Raw genomic sequence first — 27828 nt, 5'->3', positions numbered from 1 at the left:
GAACTGGAAGACTTTTTTATTATTTTTTTAATGATCTCCAACTGGGGGTTCCACATTAAAGTGTCCAAGACAAGTTAAAACAGCTGCCACTCTCAGTCTCTCATTTTTCCCCTCCCTAGTGCTCTCTTTGCTATTTGAGTTCATATTGTTCAGTACATGAGAGAAGTGACTTGGCTTTAAAATAACACCTTAAAAAAATATAGTAACAAGGAAGAAGGGATGACAACATGGAGTTCTAACTGTAGATCCTTTTAGTGCTGTAGTTTAGAGTCAAACTTTGTAGAGGCAGACACATCTAAGAGTGATACAGACCACCAGTTCAGGAACAGGACCAAGGGCCTGAAGCATTTCCAGATGGCTTTAGCACAACAGCACTAGGAGCATAACGTTAGGACTTCATGGTAAGTGTTCACATGCAGAATTCCAGCTCTCCCACCAAGTTCTCAGAAGTGAACCATACAAGCATTAAACAGTAAATGAAAACATACAGTGAACGGCTAGATATTCAGCCCACAGAAACGACTTGGAGCCCAGACAACAGCAATGCCCTTCTCAAAAGCAGAAGATGTGTAAGGATCCTGTACGCATGATCAGCCTCTGCCCTCACTCCACAGCAGGCACAAGTCAGTATCAGGATGGGGCAAATACCACAGCGGAACAAGTATGTGCATGCACAGGGGACACCAGGAAACACTATCCCTTGCTTGGCAAAGCACACAGGAAAAGTCAGTATCAGAACTTTGAGAACAAGGATGCTTAGATCCAAGTGACATTCAGTGGAAGCCTGATCTCATTTAGAAACCCCCAAGCAAGTCACAGCCTCTTAAGGCAGGCCAGAGTAGACATCCAGCCACCAGCCCTTCTCTCCACTCAATGCTACATTTGGAGAAAGTAGCCAAGATGCATAGTTAGAGATCAGCAAGCTCTCTGAGCTTTAGGCTTTGAAATGCAAGTGCTTGCAAGCAGTTTGTCATATTAGGCACCGAGCTACAGAGTGGGATGCATTAGGGCTTTTAAGAACTGCATATGCTGTTGTATCTGGGTCAAGCACAAGGTCTCTTTCCCTGTTACAAAAATGGGAAGCCAGGGGCTAATCCATGTTGTCACCACCACACCCTAAACAGGGAGGTGAAGCTGCTCTGACCAGTTTTTGCCTTGAGAAAAACATCCACCTAAGACCATGTGGGGGCATCCTCTTATAATCCATCTTTATTTGTAAAAATCCACATATAAAATCTTTAGTTTCCTTTTACAAAAACAAAAAGGCACATAAAACTACTCAAACTCTCATCCCCATGGACTGATGGTTGGACACTCCCTCCCCAACCTCCCCCTTGCTTTCTCCTCCAGTCCATGTTTCTTCATGTTTCCTTCAGTTTCAGCTCACTCCTGCCCAGGCACAGTTTTGCGCTTGCAAAGATGAAGTACGCACACAGGGGAGACGGTGGAGAGGTGGCATGGGCTGTGCGTGGAATGTTTTACAGGTGCTTTTTAGTAGTAGGTCTCTTTTTCCACCCAACCTAGAGGAAAAGGAGGGAAAAAGCAGCATTAGCCTTAAGGCAGACCAAGTATGACGTTCATGAGAGCTCCTTCTAGGCTCCAAAAACTTGCACTGTAGCACTTGAGCTAATAAGTGACCCATCACAATGGAAAAGTCTTGCCAAACTGTTAATGTGCTGCAGCTTTCAGGCCCTGTTCCAGCTTTCTAGAACCACCCAAGCATTAATCAGCCTTTGCCATCTACTTCAGTGCATTGGTACTTCCATATACTATGGGAGAATGCAGGGAGAGGGACAGACAGAACAAGTCCTTAATTTGAACTAACTGCACTAATGATGTTGAGGAAGGGAAAATACAGCAAAATACACCCCTGCATAGTGCTTAGCACTAGAGGCCCCAAAGCATTATCAGAGCTTCTACAGAGCTCAGCAGCTTGGAGGCGAGGAAGGAAACACACAAATTAGCAGCATATTCTTACCACCAGGGTTGCGTCTGATAATGAGCTTTCTGATTTCATCATACAGGAATATGAGGAGGGAGTATGGGAAAGCGCAGAACCACCAGGTTGGCCTGTTTGGGAGAGGAGACAATGAGAACACAGGCAGCAGAGATGCTCTTTGCATAGCAGAGCTCTGACTTGATAGCATAGAAGAGCACAGGAAGGCTGGTACGTCCCAGCTTGCCAGTGTGCCAGCTCCCACAAGGCTGTGGTTCAGCCGAGAATCCTCCAAGCCAAGAATTACCACCAAGTTTTCTGCTGCAATGGGTTAATCCAACTTTTGGATATTAATTCCAACACAAGGTGTGTCATAGCACCTTTGCTCATCTCTGTACCAGAACCTCCCCATCTATCAATCTAGTGATATTTCCTCTAAGCACACATGACCTTTGTGCCTATAGCCTTGCTCACTTGAACTGCAGCAATTTCCCTTATGATTTACACGTGCTAATATCTAGCTGCTGTACAAATTAAGCAGATGCCAACTTTCTTGTTAGGAAATGCTCACACTCCAGCACCAAACTCCAGACAACATTTCTGAATGGAATACAAGATATATCAGGATTTTTTTTTTCCATGAAAGTTTCATGGCACTTGTGCCAGAAGACTGTTTGAAGTTTGAGACTAAATCCTGTCATGAAGTGTTGGAATGCCACTGGGCAATGCTTAAGATGTTGGCACCCTCCCAACCATTAGGAAAATGACTATGCACCAACTTGTCATCTGCACCCATGCAGGAGCTTTCAAAAGACTCTTCTTCTTGTGCTATTTCTTTGCAAGGCAGAAAAGGCACAAGATGTCATCACATCTCTAGTAAAGAAGAGTCACTTGGCCTGTGTTTTAGAACAATTCAACTGGCTTTCTTTGGATGTGCAGCACCCTACCCATAAAAATACCCCATGCACATAAACACAAGAGCAGCTGCACCGCAACACATCAGCACAACTAAAGGTGTGTTGCAAATTATTAGTGGGGCACTGAACTGCAGTCTCCCTGTAACCATGCTCACAATGCAGTAAAGCAAAGCAAACCCCTGGTGTGCTGCACTACAACAAAGGATCACTTGCCCCCATAAGCCTGAGCTCTTCTGGTTTAAAACTAGGTTTCATGCTCCACAAGCTTACTACTGTATCTATGTCCCCACTTGAGCACTATTGTTCTATGGTAGAGCCTGCTGCACAAAAAGCATGATATAACTTACTTGAGAGGGTACATTCTTAGAGCAACATCCATTCCAGGGCAGTAGGAGAGGAAGGCAGCCAAAGCAGTCTCCTCAAAGAGACCAAATATTAAGATCTTGTTCCTAGTAGAAACAGGAAAGCAATCAGGGACAAAGTGTTTTCACAGACGACAACCCAAAAAACCACTTAGTTCCCAAATGCTACTGAATGGTAAAAGACATTCCAATCTAGCCCAGCAGTCCATCAGGTGGGGACTATCAGGCCATCCAACCTGATGGCACAATTGTCAAAAGGGTCTTTTATGTCTCTAGACAGAGATATTCCAGTTCACAACTAAGTCAATGAGCAATTGCTTTCATCACAAATTCAGAAGAAGACTGGGGTTCATGCCACCCAAACTCTTAAGATATCAGCTGCTCTGCTGCTGCAGAAGGCAGTGTGCTGGAGTATGTCACTGTCCTCTGAGGTGGGCTAGCTCCCACAAACAATGCCAGCAGAAGTCAGTATTTCACTTTGTCTCGGCCTGACAACTCTAACAGGTACTACAAGAGAGCACAGTCCCTTTTTTATCCATTACCAAGGCACCACACTGTTAATGACTTATGCCAAGAGGCCCAGACACTGCTGGGATGAAGAACTAGAATGCAGTGTGCTGGAGAATACAGAGTCCAATTCTAAATCCTCCATGGACACCCCAACTTACTTCATTCCTTGCTGGAAGACAGAGTTTCTTCTGGTCTTACAAATGATCAAGTCTGCCCACTGCACTACCACAATGCTGACAAAGAAGGCTGTATGGCAAGTGAACTCCACTATTTTCCTCTGTTCATAGGTCTAGGAAGTAAAGAAAGCAGAGAGCATTTGTTGAGACATGCTTGCCTTTAGTCTCTGGTGCTCACACCAAGTTCAACAGACATTAGTTGTTCTGGCTGGCAGCCTGTAAGCTGTGCCTCAAAACTCACCCATTGCTGTCCATAGCTGTCTTCCACATCATTAACCCATCGGTCGTCCCACTGAACTCTGATCCCCAGCAAGCCAGAAGGCCAGAACCCATTCTCTGCCATGATTACAAAATAGGTGAAGAAACCTCCAAGGGCCTGGATCATACCTGAACAGATAAAAAGGATGATAAAACTGATGAAACCACTGTGCAGTGCAATTGTAACAGAAAGAAGTTTCCAGGAGACCCCAACCACCTAAAAAATTACCCCTTGTGGGGCTTTGTCTCCCATGCAGCAGCTACAGAAATAGTTCACACTAACATCACACTCAGCTGCAACCCTTTTGCTGAGCAGCTTCTGCTCCCAACTTTGTACAGAGTTACTTCTGTTCTGCCCTGTGCTGTGATGGCATGGTACTCAAGGACACAAGATAAGCCTCCCTTTGTATTCTCATTAAGCCTTGCCCACCCCCAACCCTTGCAAAATGCAGTCAAGAAGGTTCCCAAAGTCTGCTGCAATGAAGCATGAGCTACCATCCTGTGAACTGCACACATCTCCGTAGCTGCCTTTAATCAAGTTTCCTAATACTGTGCGTTTAGGGATACACTGGAGAGAATCCTCTACTTTAATTAAACTAACAATGGGATCTATGTTCTTGCTGAACAAGTTCAAACCAGGAGTGCTGGTTGCCAGCCAGTTCCTTTACAGTGCTATGCAATTAAACAAAATTACTGTGAAAGCGATTCAAAACATCAAGCAGCACAAGCAATCGCTATGTGCCATGGGGGCTGAATAATGGTAAGTTCTTCACAGCCCAAGGTTCTGGTTTACACATCTCAAACCTCAACCCTACCAAAATAAGCAGAACAGTCACTGACTCAGGATGGTGTATAACCCCCACTACCACCCAGTTCAAATCAGTGCCAGCAAAAACAGACCAGCTTACCAATCTGCCCATAGGCCATGCTGATCAGCCGCTCATTCACCAGCTTGTCTGTCTTGGGATTTCTGGGCTGCCTCTTCATGATGTCACTCTCTGCTTGCTCATATGCCAGGGAGATAGCAGGGACCTTTTGAGGTGGTAGGACTACTGTTAGAATCATTTCAGCTTTCCACTGTATATAGCCTTCCCTGCCCCATGTTTTCAGCCTGAGAAACTGCAGCTAGGGTTTTTTGGCAGTGTTGTATTTGGGAAGGACTTGCACCCTCCCCAGCCCCAGTCTGTCCCTATATGGAACAGAAGGACCCTCAGACTTGGAGAGTCATGAGACAAGGAAGTTTGGATTAAGGGAGTATCAAATGGTCACTTATTTAAAATAAGAACACTAGAGGAAACAGTATTTAAGCATTTTCCTTTCATCTGTCCTTTCTTTGGGGTACCTAAGAACACACACATTTTGTCTGGAGACAAAAAACCAAAAAGGCATTCACCATGTCAGTGCCCAAGTCAATGCAGAGGATGGTGACTGTTCCCAGTGGAAGGGGTATGTTCGCAATGATGAAGATCAGGAACGGCGTGATTTCAGGAATGTTACTGGTCAAGGTGTAAGCAATAGACTTCTTCAGGTTATCAAAGATCAGACGCCCTGGGGCAAGGGAGAGAGAACAGCCACCCTCTGTTATCAGCAGAAGGCAGCCAAGTAGCTCAAAGGCAGCCTCGGTGCTAACACCAAAAGGCAAAACACTAGCAAAGAGTTCTCTTCTAAGTAAGGGTGAGACTGCATGCTCCATCCACAGCATCACCTATACAGATTAATATTTTTGGTCACAGCAATCAGGATTCTCTGCATACTGCAGTAGGATACTAAGCCCTGGTTTCTGAAGATCATCAAGAGCCCCTGGAGGTACCCTCACTTCTGCTCCTGTTTGAGAGCTATTGCTCCATCAGGGAGGAAAATGTGTCAGACTCAGCTGGCAAAGATGACTGTAGGGTCAGTGTTAGGCAAATAGAAAAAGTAGCTTTTGTTACTTGGCTGCTTCCTACTGTTACCCATCATGGAAAGCCAAAAGATTTTGAAGGGAGGAAGAAAGTGCTGCTCTCCTTGAAAACACTTGTCATGGAGATGAACTTGAATAAAGAGAAGCCCTCCAGATACCTCTATTTCAGATGGAATCTGTAAATAACATTGCTGAAGCATGCCATTTCAACACCACTGCACACAAGTTATAAACTTACCTTCTTCAACCCCAGTGACAATGGAGGCAAAGTTATCATCCAGCAGAATCATGTCAGCTGCCTGCTTGGACACATCTGAGCCAGCAATACCCATAGCAACACCAATGTCAGCCTTCTTCAGGGCTGGGGAATCATTCACACCATCACCTGTGACCGCTACAATGGCACCCTAGTCACAAAGAGAAGGATAGAAAGACTGAAATCACCCCCCTCATCCCTTTCACTGTTATGATCAAGCTTATCAGAGAACCATGATGCTCTCTCAGAAGATGTTGGACAATATATAAATAAATTGAATCCTCCTCTCCCAAGTACATCCAGAGCATTTAGGAATTAAGTGTGTTAGCAACCATCCCGGGATCAGAAGAAAGCTGAAAACTGAATATGTTTTCCTGCAAGACCCTTATATTTATGCAGTGTAGAGCAGCCTGACATCAGTAGCTGTGGGCTGCTGACACACTGAGCCCTTTACCTCAGGGCACTGAGAAAACTAAGCCCTGCTACTTCAGAAGACAGCACTGGTTGGTAGTTCATATGTTTGGGGATTTCTCTGATATAAAATCCTTGGACTCTCTCTTTACCTGTCGCTGACAGCCTTCCACAATTATAAGCTTCTGCTGAGGAGATGTCCTGGCAAAGACAATTTCTGTATGATGAGTCAGGATGTCATCCAGCTGCTCACTAGTCATGTCCTTCAAATCTGTGCCATGAACAACACAAGCTTTGGCATCCCTGCAATCAAGAGACAATGTAATGTTTTACTTCACAAGTTAAACTAAGTTTCTCATGAGCTCTATTTGCCTCATAAAGCTATGGCTCTCCAATGCTCTAGGAAAAGACCAACTCCTGCTGTGACTAAATACTAATCTAGACAGCCTCTGCACAGAAGTTTGATGCTTCAAGTTTAAAGGTAGATGGGGAACACAAAGAAAAAGACAAGACAACAGCACCAAGCAACAGATAAAAAGCCCTATGCACAGACTAATTCTTTCTACAGCTTTTTAAAAATGCATCAAGGCAAAGACTTGGTTGTTTCCACAGCTCTTGGCTTCTACAAGACAAGAACTTCTGGCTGAGGTGGTTAGCTTCCAACATCAGAAGAGATGCTGTCGTCTTCTGCAAGCAATCCTTTTTGCAACAGAGTTATGATCTACACACAGCTCTTCACAGACAGAGCTCATGCTATGCCACTTCAAATTATTTCACCCTTCAGCAACAAAAGCATGCAATGTTATATTTAGATTGGTTTGGTACCCTGCCTACTACAGCAAAATACCACCTCTCTAACCCAGCATACCATCCCTTATAGATCTAGGAGACTATCCACACAGCTCATGACATCACCCACTTCAGACAGGGAAATTCCTTCCCCACCCTTGCAGCCAGCTGCTGACCTGCTCGGTCACACAGCCCAGCAATCCTGAGCCTGCATTGCTAGGTTGTGAAGTTACCCTCAAAAAGAAGGGGGGGCGAAAAAAACAAAGGGCAAATAATTCAATCACAATACTTGCCTTCCCCAAGCAGTTCATCCCACAGGGTGTCTCTATTCACAGCTGATAAGCTACATGGCTACTCTCCAGCCCAAACACAGGCTGGGTCAATCTAAGCAATGCAGACAGCCTCACCATTCTGCAAACAGCCTGCTTATGCCAAAGCACATTTTCTGAGGATGCCTCAGTTCTGCACTAGGCTATGAACGCAAATATTAACCCCTAAGAAGAAGGAATTACATTTTCATATTTATTCTGCTTGTAGCTACTGACTAGCATCAATTGCCCTACCCAGCCCAAGTCCTGCTCCCTTTGCCCACCTGCAACCAGGTCCAGAAGAGAGTTTAAGAGGGGCAGAACCAGGCTTTGAGTGATCATGTTTATAGGGTGGCATTTCAGCTCCTCTCTAAACAGTATAAAACAGTTACACAGTGTTGACTTTTGGTAGCCCATTCATCCTGGATTGTGACTAACAAACTAGACATTTTCTTTTTTATCAGAGTTTTCCCATGAACCTGTAAGTTATGCTACTAACTAAGCGTGGCTAGGTATATGTTCGGGGGCAAAAGTACATCTAGCCTTTATTTCAAGATCTGGAAACACTGAGTACATGGTTTCAAGCTCTGCAACAGCATTGCTCAAACAGTCTCCAAACAGCCATCCCCCTCTCCTCCATGCCTCTTCAGATACCTTTTCTTGCTCCCTGTGTTGCCCAGAACATGGTGCTTGTGCAGTGACATGAGCCAGGAGAGGCCAATGCTCAGCTCAGGGGGAAAAAGTTGCCCCCTAAACACTCTGCCCAGCCAGCTGTTTCTTTCTCCCCAACTTAGGGGCAAACCATCAGGTCAGGCAGCTACAGGGCAGAAAAAGGACAGAAGAAACTGCCTGAGTTTTCTCTATAGGGCTTACTCCTAACTGCTTCCCATGCATAAGAGACATGCACATTCAAGACAGCCTTGTGCATTCCTCACCTAACTCTTGATATGCATTGAAAAGCTACAAGATGCTGAGCTAAGCAAATGCAAGCTTTTCGCATCCAGGGAGAGATGCTGAGATATCATCCAAGGCAAGGAGAGAAGTAAATGCTTAATTCTTTGAACAGTTCCGGCCTTCCCCACCAGTCAGTACCTAGGGTTGACCTGGCTGACAGGAATGTTGAGTCGAGCAGCAATATCTTCTACGGTTTCATTGCCCTCAGAGATTATGCCAACACCCTTCGCAATGGCTTTGGCTGTGATCGGATGGTCTCCAGTAACCATGATAACCTGAAATGCAAACAAACCACTGTGAAAGCCTTGCTGGTACTGCAGAGCAACACTGCCCAAGAAGCAGGGTCCCTTGAGACTGAAGAGTCTTTTGTTCTAATAGCAAGCCCTGGCACAGCACAAGCCTGAGACACAGGCAGGAACTTGTTAGCAGTATGCAAGAGACTGAGGTGGATGGAAGACTAAGAAAATTGTTAATCCCAGATCAACAAATCCAGTTCCACTTCCAGCCTGTGATTCACTCTCTCATCTCAGTCAATGCTATGGGACATGCCAAACACATGCAGAGCCAAATCTGGGACACCATGCCATCAGTACCTGCCAGGACCCTAGCAGTTCAGAGTCTAAACCATTTTTCAGTCCGTTAATCATTTGTATTAAATACAATCATTTGTATTAAATACAATCATTTGTATTAAATACAATCATTTGTATTTAACTCAGAAATGAAGCCTGAATGAGTACTAGTTACATCCTGATCAGTACTTCACTCACATTATAGCAAACACACAGACTATGGCAAGCCCTTTATATCCACAGGTATACAGCAAGGTGATTTTTCAAGCCAGGAATAAACTACCTTGATCCCAGCGCTTCTGCATTTGCCAACAGCATCTGGCACAGCAGCACGAGGAGGGTCAATCATAGACATCAGTCCCACAAAGCAGAGTTTGTCTACAGGAAAGTTCACTTCGTCTGTATCAAACTGGAAGCCTTCAGGGAACTGATCATCAGGCAGAGCCAAGTGACAGAATCCTGTAACACATCAAACCCATCTTTACTCTGTTCCTACATATCAGGAACAGCTTGCTTCTGCAAACAGCTATGCAAGAATAACAGGGCAGCATCAGAGGTTTAGCCAGGGCTATTGAGGCAGGAGTCACACTCATATTTGGATAACTAACAGCTGTTGCTAAGTGCCCAGACACAGCTTGGTTCACATGCAGTGGAGCAAATCTAACACCACACGGCCCCACAGAGACTGAGGTTCCAAATGCTTTGCTTTATTCTGATCTAGATGACTAGCTGCTGGGCAAGACAAGACCCTGCAGGCTGCCTTTTAGATTAAAGGCTAAAGGCAGGACTGTTCCTGTATGGAATTGCTGAAGTGACCTTGACTCAACACTATGGTTACACTGGAGGAACACTTAATCTGTGGGGACTCTGCACAGGAGCACAAGGGACAAATCTTTTCCAGTTTATTATGGCTGCTTTTCCTTACCTAACACTCTCTCCCCAAGGCCTCCCAACTCAAGGTAGGCATTTTGAAAAGCATCTTTCATTTCCTCATCCAGCGGTTGCTCTTTGCCATGGATAAGAATGGTGCTGCAGCGATCCAAGATCCTCTCTGGAGCTCCCTTCATCACCAGCAAGTAACGGGATTCTGATGGATTTGCATTTTTGTGGATAGACAGCTAGGGTGGAAGAAATGAAACCATTTTATAGACATGTACTGTGAAGGTCACAAGTAATCACATCACTCAGTGTTTTGTGACATTACAGTAGCTCAGGACTGTTTGCGATATTTTGCTCTATTTTTCATTTACCTATCTATATTTTAAGTAGTCCACAAACTAAGGAGTTACTATGTATTCTTTAACATGAACATAACCACAAGTGTTGCAAATAGCCTTTTTTATATCCAAGTTCCATCTGTTAAGGTCATTTTGCAGCCGTGCATTCCTGTTCCCAGATTTGAGTTCTTCCATTCTCCATGCACTTTTCATGCACAGGCGGGAAGCACATCTCATCTCTTCTCAGCAGCTGACACCTAAGTGCCAAGGCAGCTCCAGAAGCTCTTACGGTGTAACTAAATATGGTCCATTAACTTAAATTTGTAGTCTTAAGCATTCTACAAGCAAGTAGCACTAGGTCAGATTTTGCTGCCAAAACAAGTTCTGAGGCACACTGTGTGCAAATTTACATAATTACTTCACACAGTGTCTCTCCCTCAAGCGGACACATGCGTACCTGGTACTTGTTGGTAGAGTTAAATGGTATTTCCACCACTTTGGGATACCTTTCTCTCATCTCCTTGACAGAACCACAGCACAATTCAATGCATTTCAGAAGTGCAGACTCAGAGGCATCTCCTGCTACTGCTCTCTGTGGAAAGAGACAATGATCAAAGCATATATCCCAGTGGACTCACCACAGAAGTTCAGATATTTGAACAACAAAAAAAGATGTATTCATTTCAGCCTAGTCACAGCTTCTACATAACATGATATGAGAGCAAAGAATAAATAATTCTATTATCTAGTCCTGACAAATATTGCATTTCAGAATGCCACAGCCTCCCAGCCTGAGAGAGTAGCAGTCTTCTGTTGTCAAAAATCAAGACCACCTTTTAAAAGAAGGCAGAGAAAGCCAGATAACCAGGTACAGGCAGAGAAAGAGAGGCTGGAGGGCCAAATTTGGTAAGAACTGCCCTAAGCTGCTTGCATGAAGAACAGCAAATAAGAGATTGAGACCAATTACATGCATACATAAGCACACACATGTGGTCTCCCTCCCACAGTTTAAGATCAGCTCATCAAGCCTGTGGCAGAGAAGATTTTATCTGTCCATGCCTCCTCCACTGTAAGGTTAGCACTGGTAGAGACTGTAGACACGTCTTCTCAGCCCTGGAGATCTGCGTGTATGCAATGTCCTGCTTGAGTTTCCTTTGCTGCAATTTAAACCAAATATTTCTTGTTCTTCTAATCTCTTTGTCTGTTAGATTTTTTTTTTTCATTTTTATACTGCTTTTTGGTATCTAAAGACTTTTCAAAACTCCCCCTTCCCAAGTCTTCCTTAAATGGGAAGAATTCCAGCTCTTTATCTTACACCTAAAAAACGCGGCCTGAAGTTATAGTCAGAGGAATGCTAGGGAAAAATAGTTTGTTCCATCATTTCTATTACCACGGGATCAGAACACCCTTGGGAGGTAGTTTACTAAGCAACATGACTAATATTTGACAGATTATAAGCACTGTACAGTTAATGGCAGCTCTGGCTGGGTCACAGTTCAGAAGCAGGAATCTGAATTGACGTTATCCTGGCATTTGTACTAGCACCGAACCAGCAAAAGCTTAAAAAGCCAAGACTGGCCAGTGAGAACAGATTGGACAAAGACAGTCTCCCACAGCTGCTACTCCCCCAGCTCTGCTGTCTACTTCTCCCAGCCCCAGAACCACACGTTTGTAGCTTTTAAGTGTACAAATGCCAAAGATAGTGATTCTTGGAATAGCAAGACATTGGTAAACGTATAGGAAAGCTTTCTGGTCTTTCCTAGCCCTGTCTGAAGTATGTGACCTCTCAGACTGTAAATACTAGTGGATGGTAGGGAGCCTGCTGCGGGAAACGTGTCTTCCCAGTCCCACAGCACATCTCTCGTAAGAGTATCAGACTGCAGAAGAGATTGAGAGTGGCAGATAAGTCTACTCCACAGTTCCTGTAACCCACAGGACACAATTTCACTACCATTACAGGAGGGTGGTGGTGGGGAACAGGACATGTTTCTTTTAGGAACTCACCTTAAGAATTGGTACATTTTCCTGGTTGGCTTGAAACACAGCACGGTTACAGAGACCTGCAACCCTGGACAAAGCAGTCCAAGTAGCTGAGGTCTTGTCAAAGGAAGCACCTGAAAGTACAGGACGAATGTCAAAAAGCCCCCCCAAAAATAATCACATAAGCCCCAAATCCCACAGGTTAAAAAGCAAGAAGCCTTCAGCTCAAAAACAGGAAGCACCCAGAGCCTGTTAACACACTACATCTCTTTCAATCCTCCTCCCTTCCCAGGTACCTGACGAGCCCTTGATTATTTTAAGACGAGAGGGTGAAATAGCAACAGTGCTAGAGAACACCTCAGCTTTCAAGATTCCAGTAATGGCTGCATCCAGCAGCAGCAGAGGCCACACTGACAAAGCCAAGGAATTCTGGACAGACAACATTCTTTTAGAAATGCTTGAGTAAGGGATGCTGGGTTCCACCTCCAGGTGGTCTCACTTTATCCATCACCCAGGAACTGGATGAAATGGCTCCCAAAGGAACAATGCTTAAGAAAAGATACTGCTTCTACCACAATGGCTTTTAAGTTGCCTTCACGGTAGATTAATTGAACAGTTAACTGATAAGCTAATGTACTTTCCATGAAGTGAAATGTTCTAGATTTATTTCTACTCCAGCCAAGCTAACTGTTGTCAGGTAAAAACCAAATGCTTTCAAATATAATCTTATTTACAGCTTGCTACTTTGCACTACTGTTAAAGAGAGAGAAGAGCAAAGCAGCTTTAAGTGATTCAGACAAGCATAGTGTTTTGGAGCAGTTGGTGGCAGTTGGTAGCAGGGTGCAGCAGCACCACTGCAAAAAGTTTACACTAATAATGTGTTGCAAGCACATTTCGCAAGGTAGATGACAGCTAGTAAACTCCTGAATTTGGTTGTACTAAACAGTTCTGGAGAGATAAAGACCTCTCTCAATTGCAAAACACACTGAGATTTCAGACTTTTATCAATATCTAGAAGAAACTTCCTGCTGAAGTCTTACAGTCACTTCATTCATCACTACCACTCTGCAAACACAACTGGGATGTTCTGGGAAAACCCCTGTTGTTCAAGGGCACCCATCTAATTCAACTTGGGAAATTCACATCTATGTACAGTCTTAGTTTATTACCAAGGTCAACAACTCTCATGTCCATGCTTTCGGCCAACTTATAATGGGGTAATTTCATGAGGTTAATTTTGCCAAAATTAACCAGGTACTCTGAAGTACATAACAGCAAATATTTCTACATACAGGACAAGCACAATGGGCTCAGCATTCAAGAGGCTCAAATTCTTATGGAGTAATTTCAAGCAAAAGCAGCCTATACAGAGCTTAAGGATTAAACAGAGCTGTGGTACAGTGCTAAGCTTTCTATGTGTCACCACCTCAAGTCTTTCAGTGCTCACTGTACATCATATATTAAAAGTCCTTACACTGTGGACTTCACTTGGATTGGAGAGACAGAAACATAAGTTCTTAGAAGCACAGGTGTACAGGAAGCCCCAGAAAAAGCCATTTTTTCATGAGATGCCTCAAGCACAAAGAGATAGTCTTACCACTCTGATTCTCTGTAGTATCAGCCTCATGAATCTGATTGTCAAACCACATGTGTGCAACCGTCATGCGGTTCTGTGTCAGAGTGCCTGTTTTGTCAGAACAAATAGTAGATGTGGAACCCAGGGTTTCCACAGCTTCCAGATTCTTCACCAAGCAGTTCTTACGAGCCATGCGCTTGGCTGTTAGTGTCAGACATACCTGGAGACAAGGAAGATGACAGGTTAGATGAGCTTGTACACTAATACACTGCTACCCAACTTACTGTGGACATGGAATGACAACCAGTTTACATGCCGTGCAGGAATTCCCTAAGTTCGTGTTCACCCTACCACTGCAAAATAAACAGCAGCATTTAGGCCCAGCTGCTAGGTTTAAATAACACACTTTCATCAACACAAAACCTCCAGAAAAGCACTGGCAAGCAGTATCCTGCTTCTCAGTGCATTAGAAAGGAAATAACATGTCCCAGACTAACATTTTAGTTAAAGTTGCAGTTCCCTAATCATAGGAACTCTCAAAATAGACAGAGGCAGGGCACATATGAGAAGGCTCAAAATAGCTCTGGTGATAGGGCTGCAACATACTGGTGTACGAAGCAAGTAGCTCTAGCTACCCTTTCTTGCCAGAGGTTTTTATCTTGTCCTAGCTCCCAACTATTCATTCCCTGGGGTTCAGTTGCTTCCTAAGGCTGTATGGACACCTCCAGCCCTGTCCACCACCACCCTTTACACAGCTGAGCACACTAGATGCTCCCACCATCTCTTCAGGCAATCAAATTTACAAGAATCTCTGCCAGGTCCCAGATCAAAAGCTGGGACTACAGTGAAGCTTGTTGGATGTTCTGCCAGCCCTTCAGACCTGGAAGGGCTGGTGTGCATGTGGGTGTAGAAACCCCAAACAGTTGTAACAGGAAGGCCCCTTCTTGCCATAGGAAAGGCAAGATAAGCCTGGAATTCCTAGTCTTGCTCACTTCATTTCTACGATGCCAAGCCTCTGTGCAGGTCTAGCTTAGGGACCCATCTTCATCAGAACAACAGCTGCAGAACTTGACACTGATATGGGAAACTGCTCTGATTACACTGATTACATCTAGCACCACTCTATGCTCACCACAGAGTACCTTCCATTACTTTAATGTTAACCTCTGTGAACGTACATTGAGCATGAAGCACTCCATTTCCTTAAGAACCATATATTTAACTCAAGTTTTTTTCCAACTTCACTCACCGTGACCGTTGCAAGCAGCCCCTCAGGGACATTAGCAACAATGATCCCAATAAGGAATATTACAGCCTCCAGCCACGTGTACTCAAGGATGAGTGAAAGGATGAAGAAGGTGACACCCAGGAAGACAGCCACACCAGTGATGAGGTGAATAAAGTGCTCAATCTCCATGGCAATTGGAGTTTTCCCCCCTTCCAGTCCAGAAGCCAGACTGGCAATGCGGCCCATCACAGTGCGATCCCCAGTGCTAATGACAATGCCACGGGCAGTGCCTAAGAGAGAGACAGGTTTTAGAAAACAAAAACTCCTCCTAGAACACAGAGTTTTTTCAGCCTGTCCTAGAGTTTGGCAAGCTTTGCCCAAGATAATGCAGGTAGGCATTCTAATGGCTAACATCTCCCACTGCAGCTTTTTTTTTTTACTCTCTAGCAGCGTGCAAAATAAATGGAGATATATGATGCACAAGACTCCCGTGTGACTAGCCAAGCTGTATGGCCTCTTCTTTTACCTCATGGAACCAAGTGCCGATTGCATAGGGAATTAGAGGAAGCCATCTTCAAGAAGCAGACAGTGTCCTCTTCACTCCTTTAAGGGGAGGCCCATTTTCTCTTCCCAATGTTCTCAAGAAAGATCAAGAATGTCCCTCAGTACTGCAGGGTTGGCTTTTTCAGTAGGGGAGAGATGAGGGGCACAAAAGAGCAGGGGGTAGTTTGCTGCTCAGAATCTGTCAGCAGTGAACACAACGGGAGTCAGGCAGGATCCTCTACCATCACTGAAGAGCTACAAACCCTGTGGGTATGGAAAATATGCTCTGGACTTCAGCACAAAGAGTACCTACCACCATAATCCGAGCTGCAACAGGAAGTTCACCAGAGATGTCTGAAATTCCTGCTTTCTGCAGCAGCTGTATTATTTCTTACAGCTCTGCCTAAGCATCTTAGTTCACATTATGCTACCTGCATTTTAACACTGCTGTAATAAGGCAGTCATGCTTGAAGACACTACACAACTGCTCCTCTAGGAGGAGCAAGAAAAAAAAAAATAAAAAAAAAATCAACCAGTGCTGCCTATTGTACAATACTGCATTTGGAACAGGTAAAGCCTTTACTGGGAACTTCTAGCCTGCTCTTGCACAGTAGGAGTAGGCTACCAAATAATACACTAAACTCAGTGTTTGCATTGTTTACCTCTGCAGTTCAATCCTGAGCATTGTTAATGTTTTAAGGAAGTAGGAGAGTCACATACCTTCCACACAGTTGGTGGAAAAGAAGGCAATGTTCCTAGTCTCCAGAGGGTTCTCGTGGGAGAAGTCTGGAGACCTGGTCTGAGGCTCTGATTCACCAGTAAGTGAGGAGTTATCCACCTACATGGAAGACAGTATTTTGTCATACACAAGCAACCAGATGCCTTCAGCATGGAAAGCAGAAAAAGCACTAGGCACTGCCCCCCACCCTTCTCTTCCACTCCACCACCCATTCACACCATAGAAGACATTCTTTGAAACCCGACTAATTCATCATCCTACATAATGAAGTTTTCAGACGGACTGTCACTGCTGTACCTTGCAACCATGTGCAGATATGATCCGAAGGTCAGCTGGAATTCTGTCTCCTCCTTTCACCTCCACTAGATCTCCAACTACAACACCTTCAGCATTTATGCTGATCTTCTCACCATTTCTGACTACAAGAGCTTGCTGAAAAACAGTAAAACAATCTGTATCAAAAGCAACTCTTAGGAAGGGGTTTAAGACACCTGAGTATCTTCAAATAGTTGTGCTACAGTTCTACAAGATTTCACAAGATTTCTACTTGTACCAAGATGTTTATCTCTAATACATACATTTTTTAAGAAAAATAGCTATTTTTGTTTTCTTTGTATTGTAGTTCTTTGTTACCAAGGTGATAGTAAGATGGTTAGGTATGATACAAACCCTGTCTGTGTAGGAATCTGAGTTTCAGTGCTTATCACACCAGTTACTGAACTCCCTAGACTATCAAGAAAGCATCCTATGAATGTTAATAAGCTGGTGGAACTCACAGGCTGCCAGGAACTGCCCTGGACTATTAGCACAGTTACTTGGAACATAAAGAGGAAGGAGTCTCATAGACCCCTCAACATTAAGAGCCAGTAACCCACACAAACAGCTTGGCACAAGAGACATCTTGTCTGCTAAAGGCCAACACATACCACTCACAGACAGGCCTTTTGCAATTGAAGCCAGTGTTTAAAACAGTTAATAACCCTGAGCACACTACAGCTTGGCAGATCAAGGAAATGAGGCACTCCATACCTGAGGCACCATGTTCTTGAAGGACTCCATGATCTTGGAACTTTTTGCTTCTTGGTAATAAGAGAAACAGCCAGTAATGATAACCACAGCTGCCAACACAACACCCAGGTACAGCTACAAGGAGCAGAGAAAGTGAGTCAGAGGACAATTTGCCTGAAAGGTTTCCAGTTTGTCCAGATAAATTGCTTGGTATTTAAGTGCCCATTACAAAGCATGGAGGTACTGGCAGCCTCTGTATATTTTGTACATAAAGGCCATCCACAAGCTAGCATTGTTAACATAACATAACAGCTGTTCATTGTGTGGAAACACTCCAAGAAGTGTTACATTCACCCACCAAATTTCCCATGCTTATGAGAAAAGCTTCTGGACTGAATGCTTAGAGGAAGTTAATCTGCTTTAAGTCAAACAGGCTGCTCACTCAGCCTGCCTCTGAGGTAAAGCAGATATTTTTACTTACATTATCGTTGTTGGGCTCCTCCTCCATCACACTTTGTATCCCATAAGCCAGAAAACACAGAATAGCACCAATCCACAACAGAAGCGAGAATCCTCCAAAGAGCTGCCGACAGAATTTGACCCATTCAGGAGTTGTGGGTGGGGGCGTGAGAGAATTTGGGCCATCACGAGCCAGAATCTCAGCTGCACGTGCAGCAGTCAAACCCTAGAAGAGAGGTTCACGTTACAGGCATTGTTGCAAGGCCAACTATGGAAGGTGGCTCTGAATTTGTTCATGTTCTACTCAAAAAGGCAGACAGAGTCCTGTCATAGGAATAAGGAGATGGCAACAGGTAACGGAGATCTCCACAGCTGCCAGGACTCTGCAACAAAAGTGCAAGATACAAAAGCTGAACACCAAAAGAGGAACTGCAGGATGCTGGATGCTACTTGAGGAGCCTGCAGGTCATTGGGCTACAAACACTCAAGAAGGGCATGACAAGAAGGCTACAACAGACTTTGAGCTCTGAGGAACAGCCCAGTACAATCCATCCTATCAGGTTATGGAACAAGTGAAAGTTGGAGGCCATAAAGATGATGACACTTTGGACTGGCCTTCCAGGAAGTTCAGCTTTCAGAAGCCAAGGTCTTTGACAGAAATATGCAAATCTCTGTTATATGCAATCATGCAAAAAAATGCATTAAGCAAAGCAAACAAGAGCAAAGGTGCAAAACCACTGCAATGCTTCTGCCCTGGACTTTGAGGTTAGCTGGGACATTTGCACACCTCTTACTATAAAAGGGTAAAATTTTAACTGCTGCTAGCTATCATCTGGGCATGTGTTAGTTCTGCAATACTACAAGCTCCTTAGGAAAAAAAATAAAATCCAAGAATCAACTTGACCTTGGAACAATTCAGAAGCAGATAACAATGACTTTGTTAAAAACAAAGTCACCGAAGTATTGCAGTGAGGCTGTACTGTGGGAGGATAAAGAGAAGTATTTATGAGCTCAACAATTCTCCCAAAGCCTGGGAAACTTGACTGAAGGAGGGGAGATTAAACAAAAAAGGGAAAAAAAAAAATCCCGACCACCCAGATCTCCCTTTGTGAAGTGCTCTGAGCTGAGACTGTTTCTTTTCAGATCATGGCAAGGAGCGAGGGAAAACAAAGTTTACCTACCCGATTCAAGTCTGTTCCATATTTACGATGAAGTTCATCAAGGCTCAGCTTGTGGTCATCCTGAAAGACAATAAATGGTTGATGGTGGGGGAAAGAGATCACAGTCCCTCCAGGCTGATCAGCAACAACTCAGCAATTCCACCCCCCACCCCAGGTTTCCTATCTGTAACAGTTCAGCAAAGAGAATCTCAATCTCATTCTTCAACTCAAAGCAGTCTCATCTTCAGCATTCTTGTGACTACTTGGTTATGACATGACAGCTTTTTAAACAAACTCTGAGTGTATCTCAGTACAGTGTCTATACTCCCAACAGATCTTGTAAAGCTTCAGTAGGGTTTGTTTGGTTTTGTTTGTGGGGAGGTATGGTGAGGAAGGAGGAGAAAGGAAATTAGTTGGGAAGGAAGGCAAGAATGTACAGAAGATTAACCCTGTAATTTCACTAATTTTAAAGTAATGCTGCCAGCTTAAGCAGTGTTTCTTCCCCCAAACAGGGGAGGGAGCAGATGCTTTGAGTGAGCATTGCTACTGAATACAAAATATCTTCCTGGACCAAGCTTTAACATCCCTTTACCCCTAACAGAGGGGGCCAAAAGCATGAGAGCCCACCCTCAAATTCACAGCACAGAAAGAAAACCTGTATCAGCATCTAGGAGAGCAGATCCAAGCTGGATGATGTGCATACACAGACATATAGCATCATCCAGCATTCACAGAAAGGAATGGGAGACACTCCCCACAGCCTCAAGCATGATTATAAGGAATAATAATACTGAGGTCAGTCTGAGCAGAGGCCAGCAGTAAATGGAGCTGTACAGACTTAACTCCTCAGCTGGAATGAAAACAGCAGTCTCACTCACATGACAGTACAATAAAGCCTGCAACACTGCTATCCAGACAGTGCTTGCCTGGGTGAGGAAATGCAGCGACACTGTGCTATAGGTAACACAGGCAAGCAGAGAGTGCCTTTTGAGAAGTGATGTTTTCAGGGCTGCTGTGTGATCATCTTGATGCTGAAACACTTCCAGTATGTCTGGCTTAGAGACAGAGAGGACCAAAAGGGAGATCAGTGCCTTCAGTCCCACCATGCTGTCAGCACACCAGCTCTTTTCCATGAAGCACAAGGCTTTGTGGCAGTGAATATTCTTAAAGCTGCTCTTTCCATGCCCTACACTCTCACCATTGAGACTTCCTTTTTAAGTTCATCCATGTCCCTCTCCTTCTTCTTCTTCCCCTTTTTCTTGTTGGTGCCATGCTCTGATGTAGCAGTAGGCTCATATTTATCTCTTCCAGCCTGCAAGAAAAGACAGTACCATAAGAAACACCTTACAGTCAACTCCTACAGCAGTAGACATGAACTACACACACAAGACTGCCAGACAGACAAAATTATTACGGTTTATTAAAGTTATACCACTTCAATAAATTAAAAAATGAGCTAGCAAGCAGACAAGTCTGTTCAACAGCATCCCTGATACAAAGATTACAGCCAGACATTGTGCAAGTCTAGCTACGAGGAAAGTAAGCTACATGCTGTTTGTTCAGTGAGTCTTGATGTATGAAACCCAGCTCAAGCTAAAAAGTGATGAAGAGCAGAAGAAACCAATTCCTGAGTGCATACGTATGTTCCCTTCAAGGCATTAACTCCTCCTCCTACCCCCTTTTAGTCTCTCACACCCTCTGGCAAGGAGCAGTCCATCAACTGAAGATAAATAAGAGGTGGTATCTCTAACTGTTCGAATCTAGGGGCTAAGCTCCAACACTTTCATTCTCCATTTGGCACTCTAGCTGGCTGGTTACGCAACAGAAATCTGCTTTCAATTTATGGCAGTCTGACCAGCAAGAATGGTATACAAAGCAGTAATACACTTCTGCAGATTTGATCTAAGCTCAGTCCTTTTTACACTTCACAGAGCAGATGATTTGCTTAAAGCCTCTTTATTCAGATGGATTTTCATTCACTTTCATTATGGTTAATGCTACATAAAATCACACAGAGACTTCAATCTTGTCATGATGGGGTAAAACAAGCATCTAAAGACAAAGAAATAATGATGTAGCACATGTAAACATCACCTGAAAGTCAAAAGAAAGAAGTACAGAAAAATTACACGCAGAAATAATCCCAAACTGCAAAATGTTTGGACACCCTGTAGGGTACCAAAATCAGGCAACAGTACAGCCTCACAGTGCAGTTCCTCCATTAAGTACTCAATATACTTCCAGACTCTCACAAGCCTCCAATAGCAGCTTTTCTCTCCCTTCTCTTCTGCGTGAGACCTATTACAGCTCTGCTAAGCTTTATGCAATGACATTTTCACCCAATAAGATCCCTGAGAAGTATTTTGAGATGAAACATCAGTTAGTGACAGAGTCGAACTGTTATCAAAACTAAGAAAAGGTTTCAAAAGCATCTCCTTGTTTGATCTTTGCATGGACACCTCAAATGACAAGCTGAGAGCAATCTGGATACAGAAACTATTAACAGGAACCAAGAATCACCCTGTTGAGCAGCAAGCACAGGAAATTTTTATGATTACCTCAAGTAGAAACCAAAACCAAAAGTGAAACTACATTAAAAAGAAAAAAAAGAGGCAGGGGAGAATTCACTATTTTTAGAAAAGAACCCATCAGTCACATCTAGACAAGGATTTTTATTGTTCTGAGAAAGCTCTATGCACACCACGCTGCAGCCATAGTCATACATTGCACATACACAGAAGCCCTCTTACCCCATTCACTAAATGCAGGTTTTGCATCCCCCAAATCCTTGCACGAAGCTACAGAGCTGTGCAGTGGAAATGTTTTTTTGTAAGTGGAGCAAAGCCAAGCTGTTTGAGCTCTTTGCCTCCCCTCATCCAGGAAAAGGGCACACAACTACAGACTGTCAGCATTCCTGACATTCTCTTCCCTGCACCTGAACTCCCATTTCACTTCTTAAAAAAGTAAAAGTTGCAGAACTTAAACCAGCATAGCCCTTGCATTCCAGCCTCACAAGAATTTGCCACGGGGCAATTCACAAAAAGTCAGCATGAAGGGTCTTCTCCTTCAGTCTCTGAACGGAACAACTTTGATTTCTGCTAGAACTCTAGCAGACAAGTCCAAACACAGTCCTGCACAAAACACACACTTCTTCATTACTGGTTAAGATGAGAAATGTTTTCTAATGAAGGTGAAGGAGCTGGTACCTTGACTAGCATTCTATCACCTTTGCCCCTTCCACCTAGAAAAGCCTAGCAAGCTCTTGCAGGTGATCAAAAAACCTCCTGGTTCTGTCAAACTTCCACAAGAAGTGCAGTTACTTAGCTTATCAGAGGCAGTGGTGAATGTAAAAGTGCTTAGCTCTTTCAGCTGCAGAGATGACCTACAAGTGGGCAAACATGAAAAGGATCACTGCCCTTGAACAAGTATGATCTACTTAAAAAAAATAAAAACAAAACCACAACTGAACAAAAAAAACCCAGCCATTGGTTGCAGTCAGTACAAAAAGCAGCTAGAGTCGCTTCTTTAAGCAGCTAAGTATTTGGGTCTTAACTGAATCCATCTTACCAAGGAGTTCAGAGTTTCTCAGTTAAAAAGAAAAAAACAAACAACACAATATCTTCCCTTCTGTTGCTTTAGTACCACATCCTACCCATACAGAAAGGGTAAGTCGGTAGCAACAGTTTCAGCTCTTGCTATAGAATCAGTTCATACAGAATATGAACTTCCCACTCCATCATTCAAATTTGAACTTGACACATAGATCTAAGTCCTGCCCTGGTTCCCTGTCTTCAGGGCCTTTGCCTCTCTTCTGGTCAACAAATGGTTGTGTTGGCTGGGCTGGAAGGGGACTAGGGGTTCATCCTACCCCTCAGCGCTGTAGGATTTCCCTGCTCTCCCCTCCTTTTCCTGCCGTACAACAAGAAGGCGGCCCATGGTATTCCAGATCCACATCTTAATGAGAATTATCACATGGCCTGAGCACAAAGGAAGGTCTGTCTCATCAGAAATGTCACCCCTGTTCCTTGACTTAGCCTAGGAACCCTGACTCATCAAAACTGCAACAGAAAAAACAACACAGCTTTTTTTCCATGTAACATTTTTTTTCCATTGGCTTAAGCAAAACATTTGTATACACCAGCGTAAGAAGTTTTATACAGCCCCCAGAAAATCCTATTGTCTTTCACATACAGCTTATGTTTTTCCGCTCTGGACTAATTGAGCCATTCATAGCTGATTTTCTCAACACAAGCCATGATTGACCAGGAAACGGGAGGGGTGCAAATCAGCAGACAAGTTCAGAAGTACCTTATTCTAACATCACCTAATCCAAGAAGAAATGTCAAGAGCCAAAATAAATTACACAGTCCCTGGAGGCCTGGTCTGTTCTAGTACTTATGTCATTATAATCAACTGCGCAGAGAAAACAGAAAAGTTACTGTCCTGCTGCCTCATGAGACAGTCTTCAGTAAATATATTAACCAGATGAGTCATGATATGGACTGTGCCTATTGGGCTGGAAACACCGCTCCATGACCCTACGCAATCTCAGCAAGAGACGCGAATGCCTTCTCTGGATCCTTCTTACTCCCTTCCAAGAGCTGTGTTCAATCTCGTGTCTTTAATGAAAAGTCTAATTAACTGCATCAATTGAACAGACTTGCAGCATTTAGGACAGTACAAAGCAGTTTTCACTCAACAGCTTGTAATTGCTTATTGTGAGAAGACTACTGCTTCCCAAATTATGGAAGGACAAGCTGCCCTCCTCCCGTAACAGGGGATCTAGACCTTGGAAGGGTTTTCATCATGATGGTAAAAACAGGGCCACCCACACACCATGAGTCTTCTCTGGATAATAGGACAAACACCTCTACTTCTCAAGGACCTGCTTGAAGAAAGCTGGCTTTCCAAATGCCACCACTGCACAGCTGAGCGGCTTCCTGGTTTTTCCAGTGCTGTGACAACTACAGAGTGTCATCTCCCACACTTCTTTGCCTGGAATATTAGTGCACCATCAATCAAGTGCACCTTTACCATCAATCCAGAATTCTCTAGTAGTTATGCAGCACATGAAGAACAGTGGACTGGACACAGTTCTCCCCTAGAGAAGCTGGTGATGTCAGCTACCCCTTGAAAAGGTCTGGGTAAAGCATGACCTTATGCAGTTTTCAGCAGGTCAGGATCCTACTGCGTTGTGGGATTGCAATCCACAGGCATAGACCACTTGCTAGAGACCCTTCAACCTGTTACATCACTTTTGCAAAAGAGTGCCTTGACTATGCCTAGTGCTTTCGGCAAAAGTAGTATCCCCTAGCCATAATAATAAGTGGGAATGAAAAAGATGGAGAATGAGGGAGAGTAATATATTAATATTTCTTAATTGTCCCAGATAAGGATTGTTTTGATTTGCATAATTTCCCCTCATTTGTTCCATTACACAATAAGCCTTCCTAATTTCTGATAGGAGAAAACCCCTTAACTGAGGTTCAGGCATTAGCACTGACCCCCAGAAACAACTCAGAGTACCCCCTAACAACTGTGTGCTACGTCTGTGCAGCCAGGCAGATGGAGCAAAACATAGTGCTGTCTGCAAACAGCTTCCAGGCAGCTCTGAACAGAAATGAAATCCTGTCTGCTTTCTTCCACTACGCACACCCCCTCAGATAATTTGCTTTTCGGACTGAACGACATATCCAGGCAGCTCACAGCCCTCCCCTTGTCCTGTTACCATTTAAAGTAAAACAGACACGCCGCTTGGCCTCTCCTCGCAGCCACAGGGACAAGGAATTTGTTCTCTCACACATACGGTCTTACTTTCTCTTCCACTCCACATTCCCGTGGGGAAAGACGTTTCCTTTTTGGGCACCTTAACACAGGGCAGGCACATACTGTTCAGTGTTGCAAGCAACAACACACTGCCTTTTTCACAGTCCCCCAATTCTCAGGGGTACCCAATTACTCGCATGCCTTCTCACCGCTAAACGAACAAATCTTTTGACTTGTTACCAGAAAGCCTAAGGCAGCCACACACTGTTGAATTATCCCTCACATGGGCACCTCAGTTTCAGGACAATTGCTTTATTACCTATGCAACCTGTGAAATCTGAAATAGCAGCAAGACCACTAATAGCTTTCTGTATAAGAAAGCATTTGCAACTCCCATTAGTCCAGCCCAGGCAGCCTAAGCCCCCCAAAGTCTTTTGCACTGCAGTCATACACACACAGCTCTATGGCTTCTTTAAAGATTTAAAGCATCCAGACTGCAACAAGATCAAGCCTCCCCTGGATGTTTTACCTCCTAGATGACCTCTTATTGTGCATGCTGCCTGTTACCCACCAGACTGGAAAACATCACACTGGGCTGCCAAACATCCAAAGGACTTCACTGAGGAAAAAACCACCAAAAAAAAAATCCAAAAAAGCACTCCACGCACTCCTCAACCCCCTTTTCCAAGTAACTGTCCATTGAGCCATGTTCTTGCAGGTCTCCTACTATTTATGCAGTTATGTCAACATTGCTGCCATTGTACCACACTGATGAGGACAATGCAAAGTCAAGTCCATGTTTGAACAGCGCTTGGGAAGCACAGAATACTTGGAGGCTGGGACAACTCTGCCTCTCAAGGCCCCGCACAGGCACCCTCTTCTTGAGGAGAAATTTGAGAATTTTCCTGGAATGAGTCTAAAGCAAAAGTAAATAAAAGCCTACACACCTCCAACTATGCAAGACATACAGGGAAGTATTTGAAGGGGAAAAAAACAAACATTCAAACAATGAAACTCAGAAACTGGTCTTTGCTTCTTCAGCACAAAATAAAATCAGAGCAACCCAAGAGGCGTTTCTGCTCCACCGACGGGCGCGTGATCACAAAATCCAACTTCAAAGAGCCTTCGCTCCCGTTTTCAAGAGCATTCACGCACTTTGCTTTAGTTAAAAATATGATCTGAATTAAGGACTTCTCCTTGTGGGCTACAAGGTATAAACAACACTAGCAACAGGGCAGAAACCGCAGCACAGCCTTCTGTAAGTCTTTTATCACCGCAATTAACAGGATACAAAAGATGAACTCGGGGCGCCCATCTCCCTCCTGCCACCGCCATCACGCCCTCGCTGCTACCAACGGGCAAATTAACCTTAATAAGCCCTAATAATCGTAACAACCCCCCTTCCCCCCTCGGCCCCTCGTGTCTCCAGAAGTCTAAAGTACTCTCGCCAGTGAGACAGGGGAGCAGCCACGCTCCGCAGCTCAGCTCCAAAAGGGCATCAGATAACACCAGCCCCGGGGGCTGCGGGCCCCACACGCCCCGGGGCCTGGAGGCCCCTTTTCGGGAGGACTCGAAGGCAAAGGGAAGGCGGCAGGGTCCAACACCCCCGCCCGGGGCTCACCGGCACAGGGCCCCCTCCGCGGCCATGTCCGCGGCCGGGAGAAGCCGCCGCCTCTCTCCGGCGTGTCTGCCGCTACCCGCCCTCCCGACAGCCCGTTACTTCCTCTGCTGCCGGCGGCCGCCAGCGCACGTTGCTCGGGGGCAGGCGGCACCGGCGCCGCCCTCCAACGGCCGTTACCGCCCGCCCGGGCCCTGCCGCCCTCTCACACGACGTGGCCGCCCCAGCCCGGCACAAAGCGGAGCCCCGCCCGCCCCATCCCGGAGGGGAAGGGGGACCGGCCACGGTCGGGCTCCTTGAAATTTCCCACTCCCGGCCATGCGCTCCGTCCCGCCCCGGCCCAGCCCAGCCCGCCCGGGTCCCGCCGCTCACCCCCTTGCCCATGGTGGCGGGCGGCTGCGTGCGGGTCAGGCGGCTGGGAGCGAGGAGCGGGGCTCAACGGCGCCACGTGTCCCGGCCGGCGGCAGGTGCGGAACAATAGCAGCGCCCCGGCCGCCGCTCGTCTTCCTCCTCCTTCCTCCGCGGCTCCTCGCCTTCGCCTCGCCCCCCTCTGCCCCGGCTCGGATCGATCCGGTCTCTCGCCGCAGCCGCCCGCAGCTCCGCGAGCCGCCGGCTTCCCGCCGCATAAAGAACCCTCGCCACACCACACCGCCCCGCCCCGCACCGCCCCTCCGAGGCGGCGGGCAGGCGGGGAGGGGACGGGGCTGGAGCGGAGCGGAGCGGAGCGGGGTGGGGAGGGGGGAGGCTGGGGGGCGGGAGCGGTGCTCAACGGGAGCAGCCCGGCCGCGGTTGCACCCCGGCCGCGGGTGCACCTTGGGGCTCACCTCGGCTGCCCCAGCCGCGCCTCTCCGCGGTGGGGGGAGGCGGGTCGGGACGCGGGCGCCCCTTCCGCGACAGAGAAGGCTCCGCCTGCCCGCCCTGAGGCGAGGCCGCCGGAGGGCGCCACGCGGGACCACAGCGCCGCCGCCATGCCGGGACGGGCAGCGCCGGGCACCGCGCACCCCCCGCGGTGCCCCTCTGAGAGTTCGGTGGTTTTATCAGTCGTGACCGACGGTCACGGCGGGAGCTCGGCCGGCCGTCACGGCAGCCTGAAGTTTCACGGGTTGGGCTGTGGGTTTCCCGCCGGTCTTGCCGGCCTCACGGAGGGGGACAAGACTTCCGGGGGGTCCCTTCCACCCAAACCCG

At 45.6% G+C, this 27828-nt stretch overlaps 1 protein-coding gene across 1 annotated transcript; it reads right to left on the bottom strand.

The window, feature by feature from the left end:
* On the bottom strand, positions 1–27435 carry ATP1A1 (ATPase Na+/K+ transporting subunit alpha 1). The gene is made up of 23 exons (XM_065063495.1): positions 27016–27435; positions 20458–20571; positions 19281–19340; positions 18122–18325; positions 17662–17775; positions 16930–17064; positions 16614–16731; positions 15372–15640; positions 14144–14342; positions 12571–12680; positions 11024–11158; positions 10275–10467; positions 9633–9808; positions 8916–9052; positions 6879–7029; positions 6298–6466; positions 5553–5707; positions 5068–5191; positions 4143–4288; positions 3884–4014; positions 3201–3302; positions 1979–2070; positions 1–1520 (listed from the first exon to the last, which is right to left on the bottom strand). Exons 1-23 carry the CDS (start codon positions 27025–27027, stop codon positions 1492–1494), a joined length of 3075 nt encoding a protein of 1024 aa, XP_064919567.1. The 5' UTR covers positions 27028–27435; the 3' UTR covers positions 1–1491.
* Between the last annotated feature and the right edge of the window lie 393 nt (positions 27436–27828).

Source organism: Columba livia, chromosome 1 (assembly GCF_036013475.1).
Source record: "Columba livia isolate bColLiv1 breed racing homer chromosome 1, bColLiv1.pat.W.v2, whole genome shotgun sequence".
Classification (NCBI taxonomy): Eukaryota; Metazoa; Chordata; class Aves; order Columbiformes; family Columbidae; genus Columba; species Columba livia.
This window is presented reverse-complemented; position numbering and strand designations above follow the sequence as displayed.